The following is a 12,648-nucleotide window of genomic DNA, read 5'->3' as shown; positions in this document are numbered from 1 at the left end:
TGCCCAGGGGCCTGGGGAGGAATCCCACCCATACGTTAGGTAACGGGCAGTCGGACCTTGGTCCCCTAGCAGGCCCTAGCCCTTCTCAGCTGCGGTCTGAGAGCCCCTGGAGAACACTGCCTTAGACAGTCATCCACAGATGAGATGACCTGGGTGCAAGTCCAGGGGTCCAGTTGAGATGTTTAGCATGCCTTTGGAGCAAAACAGATACAAGTTCGGATGCCTTGGGGAGGGTAAGAGGACCAGTTTGACTTGACTCAGGCACCCCCTTCCTCGAGGTGGCACAGCTCAGTGCCAAGAGAGACCTTCTCACCCACGATTTCTTCAGTGGGAAAAAGTGAGAGCCTGTGAATGGGCACCTGGCTTCCCCAGCAGTACAGGACCTGCCGAAGAGGCCTATTTCTCTCTTGCCCCGCCAGAGTCCTGGCTCATGAGCCGCATGACTGGCGGCAGGAAGAGGCGGGGAGTGATGCAGATAGAACTCCTAGAGGACACTAAAAAGACAGGGATCCTACTAGCTGCCTTGCAGGCCCCATTCAGAACCCTGCCAACAAGGCACTAGGGACACTTAGCTCATGGATTCCACCCCCCTCCCGCCCCATCTAGCCCACAGGCACTGTCCGTACTCTGTGCATCTAAACCACATACTCCTTTATCCTATAGCCGGCTCCCTGTGTGTTCTCCTGATGGGTGGAGAGAGCAAGCTTTGGCAGACGACCAGAGAGCCATCCAGAATCTGTAGGCCACTAAGGGACCACAGACTTGAGCTTTAGCATCACCCTTGACAGAGCAAAAGGGAGCTGTTAGCACCCAGCCTGGTGTGTTGCATGATGGAGAGAAGGCATACAAGCTTAAGGAATCTGCCACAAAGGGGAGCATGAAGTGTGAAGCAAGGATATCCCTAGTGGGTCTGGTAAAGCCGCAGACTCCCTAGCAGGGCAGATGGAAGGTATTTCTCTCCCAAAGTCAGTCAGTAAAGGTGGTTGGAGATGGCTGCTACTTTCAGATGCAAGACTTCAGAGAACAGGAAAAATAAAGGAAACATGACACCACCAAAGGATCACAGTACTCTTCTAGTAACTGGTGCCAAAGACCTGGAGCTCTGCACTTTACCTCATCAAGAAAACAAAAGAACTGTGTTAAAGAAGCTTAGTGAGCTGCAATAAAACAGAAGGACAACACAATGAAATCAGGAAAACAATACAAGAACACAACAAGAAGTTAAATATAGAAATTTTTAAGAAAACACAAATTCTGGCATTGGAGAATACAGTGAATGACGTGAAAAATGCAACAGAGAGCATTACCAGCAGAATGGATCAAGCAGAAGAACTAATCTGTGAATTAGAAACCAGGACCTTTGATGGGATACATGCGTGGCTCTTGGTTCAGGCTCGGGTCACAGTCTCAGGGTCGTGAACGCGGGCTCCATGCTCAGTGGGTTGTCTGCTTGAGATTCTCTCTCCTTCTCCCCCTGCCCCTCCCCTCTAAAATAAATAAATAAATCTTTAAAAAAAAAAAAAAAAAAGGAAGAAGAAGCCAGGACCTTTAAAATGACCTCATCAGAGGAGAACAAAGGACAAAAGAATGAGAGTAAAGAAATCTATGTGGGTGATCTTTGGGACAGCATCAAAAGAAACAATCCGTGAACTCTCAAGAGTCCGAGAAGGAGACAGAAAGCTTTTATTTCAAGAAATAATGGCTGAGAACATCCCAAATCTAGGGAGTGATTTGGACACCCATGTTCACGAGGCTGAGATCCCCCAAAAAACTCAAAGAGAGCTTCTCTAAAGACACATTATAGTAAAACTATCAAAAGACAAAGGATCCGAGGGCAGCAGGAAAAATAAGTTTGTAACTTACAAGGGAACCCCATAAAGCTTTCAGTGGGTTTCTCAGCAGAACCTTGCAGGGAAGGAGAGAGCGAAATGATCTATTCAGAGCGCTGAAAGAATAAAACTGCCAATCAAGAGCACTCTTCCCAGCAAAGTTGTCCAGAAATGAAGGACAGATAAACGTTCCCAGGCAAACAAAAGCTGAAGGAGTTCATCACCACTAGACCTGCCTTGCAAGAAATGCTGAAAGGAGTTCTTCAAGCTGAAATGAAAAGATGCTAATTAATGACACAAAAACATACGAAATGGATACGTATGAATGGATAAAGATGTGGCACATATACACAATAGAATGTTATTCAGCCACGAGAAAAAGGAAATCCTGCCATTTTGGGCAATATGAACAGACCTTGAGGGTGCTCTCTAAGTGGAATGAGTCAGAAAGCAAAAGACAAACACTGTACGATCTCACTTTCATGTAGTATCTAAAAAGTTGAAGTCACAGAAGCAGAGAGTGGAATGGTAGTTGCCAGGGGCTGGGGGGTGGGGAAAACTGGGAAGATGTTGGTCAAAGGGTAGAAACTTTCAGTTACAAGATGAATAAATTCTGGAGATCTCATGCACAGCACAGTGATTATAGTTAACGATACTGCGTTATATACTTGAAAGTTGCTGAGAGGGTAGATCTTAAATATTCTCATCTCCCCCAAAATGGTAATTATGTGTTGGTGTTAACACCGCTGTGGTGATCGTTTTGCAATATACACATATTGAATCAACACACGCACCTTAAACTTACACAGTGTTATATATCAATTAGGTCAATAGAGCTGGCGGAGAGGTGGGGAGTGGCCCCGGGAAGGGGGGAGGGTGAGAAACAAAAAGGGAGTCAATGGTCTTGAAGGGCTTCGGGATCCAGCAGGTCTAATTCAAGAATCTGCCAGAAAGCTTCCCTTTCTGAAAACAATATTGCTGGCTCCTACTGTAAAAACTACTCAAGTAGTAAAACAGTTGAGCTAGGTTTAAAAATTGATCGGCAATGGATTATTGCAAAGAAACCTTCCACTATCTATCATAATGGCCAAGCTACTTTAAGGCGGTTGAATAAGTAACATGAGAGCAAAATGAAACCGTCTTGTGGGAGTCCTATCACTCTGGCTTGGTCTATGAGAACACAGCCATATTTTGTTTTGTTTTTGTTTTTTAACTCCAGAATTCCTACAGCTAACGATATGGCTTTCATTTCACGTCTAAGGCTCAGTGTTTGATTGCCTCATATAATGCCACCCATGTGGGGAGAACCTCTTTCCAAAAAGAGCCTTCCCAAGCGTGGTGTCATGACTAAAATGTAGATTCATTTTACTTATATTTTAAATGAACACTTTCTGTTTGATACTGAAATATTTTTTTAACAATCCATGTGTTTGAAATTGGCATACTCTAGTTTTCTCCTTTTAGTACATAGGTGGTTTGAAAGTAGAAAATCTTACTTATCAAAAGAAGACCCCATTTGAGATTTTTTTTTCCTACATCACTGGTCTGCCCGTGAAATATTGAAATTCCAAATAAACTAATATGAGAACTCTAAACACACTAATACGTTTTTAGGTCTATTTTTCAGATAAATGAGGTTAATATTACCTCCTCTTTTTAATTAGAGAAATCTGCAATAGAGTTTCATGTCCACTGAAAATGGTTAAAAACATTAAAATATTTCCCTAGAATTTGTTTCCACAAGCCCAAAAACCCTACAATTAAGCAAAAATCAAGAATTATTCATCTCCATTATCAATCCTGAAGCTTTAAAAATATAAGACTGGACAAATAGCAATTAAAAAAATATATATATATATATAAATATTGCTGTGGTTTTTTTGGACATTAGCTTGAGGCAGCTAGCCTGAACACCAAACAGTGTGACATGTTTCGGTAAGTGTAAATGGTGCTTAAAAGCCTTTTTTTTTTATTTGAGTGTAGTTGACACACAATGTTAAACTAGTGTCAGGTGTACAACATAGTGATTTAACTTCTCTGTACATTGTTATGCTCCCATCTGTCACCAAACAATACTATTACAGTACCAGTGATTACAGTCCTATGCTGTGCCTTTTATTCCTGTGACTTATTCATTCCATAACTGGAAGCCTGTATCTCCCAGTCCCCTTCACCCATTTTGCCCGACCCCCATTTAAATACTTACTTCATGATCCCTTCGAGGTTTTTCAGAGTTTACCCTTCATAGAAATCAGGGGGCCCCTCTCAGAGTCAGAAAAAATGTTTAGCATTTTAAACAAAACATAATGTCAAGTTTAGGAGTTTACATATTTATTTATAGCTGCCATCTATTTTTAAACTTGGAAAATCCTACTTGCTTAAACTAGCAAAGCTGATTCCAAAATGATGGCGGTAGTAAAATCCTCAGGGTTCCCCCCACCCTTGGCTTTAGTCATTCCGAGGATCCAGAACACCTTCTTTTGGTGATTAGCTGATTAAACTATGCTAGTTATACCAATGCGGACTACTAATTGAAAACACAAGTTAAAAACTTAATCCGGGGCGCCTGGGTGGCTCAGTTGGTTAAGCGACTGCCTTCAGCTCAGGTCATGATCCTGGAGTCCCTGGATCGAGTCCCACATCGGGCTCCCTGCTCAGCGGGGGGTCTGCTTCTCCCTCTGATCCTCTCCCCTCTCGTGCTCTCTGTCTCTCACCCTCTCTCTCTCAAATAATAAATAAATAAATAAAATCTTAAAAAAAAAAAAAAAAAAACTTAATCCGTTAACCTGTTATCCAGTCTGAGAACTTCAGGATCTAGATAAGAGCTGGATATTTGCCCGGTAAATAAAAGTATACAGTTGAGTGCAGAAAAGAAAAAAAAAAAAAAAGTTTTATTAACACTTAAAGACAGACTTACTTCACAAGAATAGTTGAGCAATTCCACAACCTTTCTACTGTTAAGTGTCCTTTGATCACGAAGACAAAGGGGAAGGAGAGTTAGTAGAAGGTATTTTAAATCTTTGACAGCTCAATTGCAAAAATTTTGCTTTCTCAAACTCCTATGCCATTTCTCTTGAAGTCATTATAAAGCACTTCTTTTAATCAAGATGAAATGAAATACTACCGACCAGCTCACATACTGAAGACAGATGTTCTCCTGTTTACAGTTTTTAAGGAAAAAAACTAGTTTGTCCATTGGGTGGTTGCCTAACAAGCAAAGGCTTGCACCGCCCCCTCCCCCCGCTTTCGGGGGGCTGACTCCAGAAGACCAGCAATGGCCTATTTCTAGATCCTTTTTTTTCATGTTGCAGGCACGGAACTGGAAAGGGAAAGGGGAAGGAGACGTGCAGTTCTCCCTGCCACCCCCACCCCCACTTCTTTCAGTCAGCCAAAGCTCTTGCTCTTCCTACTAGAGGGATCCTAGGCATTATCATTCTCTTCCTTTTACGTAAGTTACCTCTAAGTGGTGATGCTTACTGGGTGTTGGTTACTCTTACCCCCACAGATATAAAATAGAAACCAGGCCTAAATGTCCCTATTTCTGTTTTATCTGAGAAGCCCCAAATATTCTAGATCTCCTTTGGAGGCTAGACTTTATGTACCTCTCCCTCTTCTCTTCCTGAGGGCAGGCACAACTGTTCTCTGCCCCCGCCCCGGGGAAGACAAGAGTCAAGTCTCTGCATTCTTCCACCCCCACTTGGCGTCCAAGGTTCAACAGAGCTTCCGTCCTAGAGGGCTCCCCCAACAACCCACAAAAAGGAATTTCCTTTCCCATAGAGTCTGTTCTTTTCATTCCTTATAGGGTAATGTTGCTCCCTTTCTCAACTCTTTGTACCCAGGATCTGATAGCTTTTAAGTTCTGCAGGCTTTTTATTTCCCAATTCCTTACCAATCACAGCCTTTCCCCTCTTTTGCCCTCCTCTCAGGACTTTCAACCTCTTATCCTTCTTCTGACCAGCAGTCTTACTTTATCAAGGGTTGGACTGCTGCCCCATCCTCCAAACTCCTCCCCACTTTTTTTTTTTCCCCTGGGATCACTTGTGCTCAGGGTAATGGTCTGTCCTTGGACCGTTTGCATCTTGCTTTCCCTGGGACAGCAGTCAGGAATCGAGAAGCTATAGCTATGAAGGGCAAGGTCAGGAATCCAGGTCATATACCAGAAAGATCGATAGCAGACTCTTGAATACCACCTTCTGTAATGCTACACAGAGCTATGTGAGGTTCCTGAAATGCATGCCTCCCTTTGTTGGGGTATATACACTGGCCACTTCTAGATTCAGCAACTTGCTTCATCTGAAAATCTTTCCAGCATTTTAAAGACCTTCACAACCAAAAGGGTCCTCATATCATTGGATAGTTTGGTGGGTGCTAATAAATTAGGCAAACAAGGGGTTATAGTCTCCTCTAGGTAAAGTTACGTCATCAGGCATAGGAATCAAGATAACACACTTAGCAAGAATAGTGGAATCCGAGGCTAGCAATCCATAACAGTAGGCTTTCTGCCAGATGAAGCAGACATCAAACTTCGAAGTGGGTGTTAACCTGTCAGTTTCTGAGAAAAAAAAAAAACAACATGATTTGCCCTCCTTCTACTTAAAATATATACCAGAAGACTCTCTCCCACGATGCTGTAGCCTCATCTGATCTCAGGCATAGGAGTGTGCCTCTTTTTGTCCTCCCCTAAATTACAGCATTCTAGAAGAATCCTAGATTTGGGAATCACTTAATAAATCTCAGAGCAGACAGGAATTTCTTCCCTAGTCATGGACCTAGCGGCCAGAGGCCTTCAGGGACTGATGGTTTTTCTCTGTCGAGGACTACACTCTATCGCTTTGCTCAAGTTTTGGGGGCCCTCTTCCCTCCTGCCTGGCTCTTGACTTCACAGAGGTGATCAAGTGGGACATTTTCTCCTTGATTTCAAAACATTCTCCTAATGCACTACCCAGAGAGTGGCCGATCTGAGACCTGTTTGTTACTGGTCCACAGCAAGGTAAGGAGTATTATCCTAAATGTAAATCAGCTATGTCACTGGGCATATTTAATTCAGTGGACATTTGTTCGCCCGTAGACTTCCTCAAAGAAGGAAAAGATGTATTGATTTATGTTCTGGTGCCAGTTCCTTATCTTGTTGTGGTCCAGCGCTTTGAATAGATTGCTCCTAGAAGTCTATCACAGACCATTTGAGGCATGCTTATCTTCAGAAACGGAGTGTGTCATGCCCTATCTTCAGTGTCTTTTATTACCTAATTTCTTTGAACAAAAATGGCCCTAAAGTCCATTGGGTCAAAGTAAATCTCACTTTCATTTCTGCTTCTCCTTCCTTCACAGAAATCCACTGACTGCCCCCAATGTGTTTCTCCATTCTTGAAGAAGGACTTCAGAATGACCCCATCTTCCCTCACCCGAATTCTGTCTCTCTCTCTGATTCTCTCACAGAAGCATGGTGCTTACTTGATAACTCACGCTCCATCAAGCCTCTTACCAGATGGCCTATGTCCAGTTAGCTTTCATTTAGACAAGAGGAGTTGGCAAAATCCAAGCCCCAATACCTGACCTTTTTTTTTTTTTTGGTACCAGAATTCTGAGAAATCTCCTAAATATGAAGTCTGACTCTCTTTTAAGTCTTCCTTCTTTTTCCCCCCAACCTCTAACCTCGGGAAGCTTTCCAGCGCTTTAGCTGTGAGTAGATCATGCTTTCTAAGCACCACTGTTCTAGAGGGTGTAGAACAATAGATTGCAACAGTTTTTATTCGCTTGTGACCAGCCACTTTTCACTGACTAGCAGATTCTTTTATAAGGAGCCTGGATTTCCCGTAACTCTTAAATTACAGCCCACTTACAGAAGGGTAAATGAAGGCAGCCACGACAAGAGCTGTTTGGACATGTTCCCCTGTCCAGAGTGTGTAGGGCAGCCGCGTGGCCTGCCTGCTCTACCTAGACTCTCGCTTGACAGGAACCATTTGGTCCACGATCCTATAGCAGCTGTTCTCAGCTTGGGCTCACTTGCTGCTTCCCAGGGGCCCAGCTGTATCCTCACTTACTCTGCCAGCTGGCAACAATTGTCCAATCTTGGAAAAGCCCATTTATTTATTGGTAGCTTTGGTCATTAATAACTCGTTCAACACTCCCTATACGCTAGGTTCTGTGCTAAACACTTTGCATTTCCTTTAATTCTCACGAAGTAGCTGTTCTCTCTGTTTTACAGCCGATGAAACTTTTTACGGTTCTAGAGAGATGAGCATGTCTCGAATCATGCAATTAGTGATAGACCTGAAGCCCTCGAACTCCGAAAGCTCCGATTCTCCCAGTGCCTGCCCCTTTTCTCCAAGGATGCTTCAGCCCTGCCATATGTTTTCTCTTTCTGCCTCTCTTACAAGTCCTAGGCTAGGCTTCCTCCAATGACCCACTTCCTTTTCCAGTTCTACAGTGAAATTAGGAACTAGAAATGGTTACAAAAGTTTATTCTCTGGTTACCTGAAAAGTACATGCCCTCCTTGATTAGGGGACAAACGAGAAACATACAGGATCAAAGTGTTAGATGACACTAGGGAAGCATTGCCTATACTAGCCATTGGAGATGATGCAGAGTCCAAGAAGGAAACTTACTTGTTGGTAACTTGAGCTCGCATTTTGGGGGAAAAGACTGGTAAAATGTGTAGTAGTTGGGAATCATTTGTAAAATTCTTTACAGACTGAAAATTGCACGTAGGATTTTTGATCGGCACAAAAATATCTGCGTTTGTTTTTAAGCGTAACCAGTCCCTGTAAAGCTGTTATTTACAAAATGCTTTTTTTTAAAAAAATAAATTCCTTTCACTGCTTTCTATTCATACAGAATTATTCCCTAATGGATGTTCAGCCTTCAAGAAAATTACTCCCAATATAGATGAAGAAGGAGCAATGAAAGAAGATGCTGGAATGATGGATGTCCATTATAGTGAAGTAAGATTCCAGGGCCTGCAATGCCAGTTATATAAATTTAACTTCTTAAAACTTATATTAAAAAATTATTACAGCTAACTTAATTGGGAAGGGAACTAAGGACCAATGAACTGTAAGCATGAAAACTGCCCAGGGCAGAGATGTCCCTATTTGGAATGTGGAACCCTGCCTCTGGAACTGTTCCTATTGTCTGGCTTTAGAGAGGTGGTATTTATCATCTTCAAATAACCATCCCAGTAACCAGATCAGGGTCAACATGCTTTGGAAAAATTTCCATAAAAAATATAGCTCACAGTGTAACAGCTAAGCAGAGTATGCATAAGAGTCTTTTTAAAAATGGAACATTTCTGCTGTAAACTTCATAAGGATACCGAACGGCTTCGGTTGTCAGTCAACAAATATTTATTGACTTAGGAGCAAGGCTCTGGAGCTGGTGATGTAGGCGCTATAAAATAATTAGCGAGGGCCAAACCCTGACCTCCAATGTCTACCTACACGGAATGCGAAAAAAACAGAACAAGACCAGGCCATTTGAATAATACACACAGTAGACTGTTCCATGGAAAGTCAAAGGTGAGAGAGATGCCTTTGAGCTGAGGTAGAGCAGCGAGCTGTGATTAGAGAGGGGTGGGGTGAAGAAAGAGGACACCACGAAGGCGGTCTAACAGAGAAGGAGACCAGCAGGGACGAAAGCTACGAAGTGGGAAAGCGTAAGGCATTGGGGCAGTAGAATGGATCCTTTTGGCTACACCCAGTTGGGTTCACAGAGAGAAGTAGTTGAGGTCAGATTTTTGAGAAACTTTGAATGTTTGGGCTTTATCCAGCAGAATGTTGAATTGCTCTCAAAGTTTTGGGGGCAGAACAATGGCAGGATCAAAGCAAGGAAGAGGAGAGGGTAATTTGGCGGTAACGTGGGAGCTAGAGAGAGGGCTGCCCAGGAGTCCAGGAATGAGGCAGTCAGGGCCAAAACCCATCTGCTGACGGAGTCACGAAACACTACGAAGAAAGGAGGAAGGCCTGCTGGCTGTGGGAAGGGAAGAGTCAAAGGTAGCTCTGAGCTTTTGGGTTTGGATAGTCCAGAAAAACTACAGGTGGATGATTTTCCAGGGAAGATGATGAATTCCGTTTTTGACGTGTGTTGAATTTGAAATAGGAATGTATCAAGATGGAAATAACTGTCAGGCCATTAGAAGTTTGGAACCAAATCTGAGGAGAGAGATCAGGGTTGGAGAGCCACATCTGGAAGTCATCTGTGTGAGAACCAAAGCAGAGTGAGGATGGGAGATAACATAGCCAGTGGAAACCAGAGAACCAAAGACCGAACCACGGAGAAGTTTGCAAAGAATGGGAAGATGAAAAATGAACAAAAACAGAAATTTAAGGGTTTGTAGCTCCATAGAAATACATTTTTTAGAGTTGTATTAAGAAACGTAAGCAATCAGGTTGAAGTGACAGAGATATACTTTATGAATTGGTTTTTTTTTTAAGATTATATTTATTTATTTGTCAGAGAGAGAGACAGAGCACAAGCAGGGAGAGCGGCAGGCAGAAGGAGAAGCAGGCTCCCTGCTGAGCAAGGAACCTGGTGTGGGGCTCGATCCCAGGACCCTGGGATCATGACCTGAGCCGAAGGCAGCCGCTTACCCAACTGAGCCACCCAGGTGTCCTGAATTGTTGTTGTTTTTTTTTTTTAATACAAGACAATCTTAAGTTAGCTCTCGTTCATTTAGCTAAAATGACATGCCTAGAAGCTTTAACTATTTCTATATGGGTCTCTTGCCTCATCAGTAACATAAAGACAATACCATCCTGGTCACTTCAAAATAAATGTGAAAGCTCTCTTGGCTCATTAAGTACCACACAAATGTCAGACTTGATGGTTGACCTACTTGACAGTGACGTTACCTTTTACCCCAGAACCTAGAAGAGTAGATATTTACAGCATGCTAGAAACTTGAATTTTAATTCCAGCTCAATTCTTGACTGTGAAGCCTTGGGTAAGTTAATTCACTTTTTTTTGGTCTTAGTTAGACTTAAATGATTTTCCAGAGACTTCCAGTTGTTATGGGCTGCCAGTGGAAGGACTCAGCGGAGTTCACGGAAGATAAATGGTTGAGCACAACTGAAGTTATATTCTTGTCTTCCAAATAACAGCTTCATCTTATTCACAGAAGTAGCCTTGAGCCTGACCCTAATACTTTCAAGGAGAGTGGCAACATTTCTTATTAGTCAAGAACTATAATCTGTTTTCTATGTAAACACATTTGTTGGAACTCTTGTGTGTTCTACAGTAATAGTTTATACATTTTATTTGATGTATACCCATAGAATCATGTTCAAAAATAGCCTTCGTATGTTTCAGCTTATGGAAGAAGGCTTCGTCCTCATGCCCGAGCCAAAGGAAAAATAACTGACACTGATTTATGAGCTTTATTGAAATGAAAAGTACAAATGGTTGTCTCTTTAGTGCCTGTATTTAAATATATGAATTAAACCAATAATAATGAAATTAATTTGTTTCTAAAACTGCTTTCCTGACCTTTGATTTGCAATAGTTTTTATTTTTAAAAAGATTTTATTTATTTATTTGTCAGGGAGAGAGAGTGAAAGAGCGTGCACAAGCAGGGGGAGCAGCAGAGGGAGAGGGAGAAGCAGGCTCCCTGTGGAGCAGGGAGCCCAATGCGGGACTCGATCCCAGGACCCTGGGATCATGACCTGAGATGCAGGCAGATGCTTAACCGACTGAGCTACCCAGGCGTCCCATGATTTGCAGTACTTTTTAAGGATGTAATTAACACATTTCTAAGTGAACAGTTTGATGAATTTTGACAGTTGTATACATCCGTGTAACTTTCCAGCAGAAACAAGAAATAGAATATATCCATTCTCACAGAAGGTTCTCTTATGCCCATCTCTAGTCAGTCTCCCCTCCCCACCACCTAATTTCTATCACTGTAGATTACTTTTGCCTGTTTTGGTGTCATAAAAATGGAATCCTTCACTCCATTCAATACATACCCTTCTGTGTCTGGCTTCTTTTGCTTAACCTAATGTTTTTGAGATACATCCATGTTGTTGAGTATATCAAAAGTTTGTTCTTTTTCGTTACTAAATAGTATTCCATTGTATTGATAACTGATTTTTTTTTTTTTAACCCATTCTCCTGTTGATGAATTTTGGATTGTTTCCAGTTCGGGGCTGTTACGAATAAGGCTGCTCTAAACATTCTTATCTATGACCTTTCATTATTCTTGGGTAAATACCTAGGAGTAAAATTGCTGGATCCCAGGAAAGTTGTGTATTTAATCTTACAAGAAATTGCCAAAGAGTTTTTCAAAGTGGATGGACCATTTTATACTTCCACCAGGATTGGACGAGAGTTTCAGTTGCTCCACATCCCCACCAACATCTGATGTGGCTAATCTTTTTTTTTTTTTTTTTTTGCCATTCTATTAGGCATGAATTGGTATCTCATTGTGTTTTTAATTTATATTTTCCTTTTTTTTTTTTTCAATAGTCTCCACACTGGGCGTGGAGCCCAACACAGGGCTTGAACTCACGACCCTGAGATTAAGACCTGAGCTGAGGTCAAGAGTTGGACGCTTAACCTCCTGAGCCACCCAGGCGCCCCATTATTTATATTTTCCTAATAACTAATGATGTTGAGCACTTTTTCATGTGCTTCTTTGCCTTTCATCTATCTTCTTTTGTGAAATGTGTGTTCAAGTCTTTTGCCCATTTTTAGAAATGGCATTGTTCATTTTTTTATTGTTGATTTGTAGGCATTTTTTTAATATATTCAGGATATAAGTTCTTTGTCAGATATATGTGGTGCAGATTTATCTTTGATTTGTTTATTCATTTCTTTTTTTTTTTT

The 12,648-nt window shown here is 41.9% G+C and overlaps 1 protein-coding gene across 1 annotated transcript in view; it reads left to right on the top strand.

Moving 5' to 3' along the window:
- DOCK11 (dedicator of cytokinesis 11) overlaps positions 1-12,648 on the top strand; it is a 187,270-nt gene that overhangs the window by 148,666 nt on the left and 25,956 nt on the right. The window contains 1 exon segment of the mRNA XM_081808354.1: positions 8,665-8,771. Within this exon segment, the coding sequence (XP_081664480.1) occupies positions 8,665-8,771 (107 nt within the window).

The sequence above is a fragment of the Leptonychotes weddellii genome, chromosome X (genome assembly GCF_054177405.1).
Source record: "Leptonychotes weddellii isolate Sample4059 chromosome X, ASM5417740v2, whole genome shotgun sequence".
Lineage (NCBI taxonomy): Eukaryota > Metazoa > Chordata > Mammalia > Carnivora > Phocidae > Leptonychotes > Leptonychotes weddellii.
This window is presented reverse-complemented; position numbering and strand designations above follow the sequence as displayed.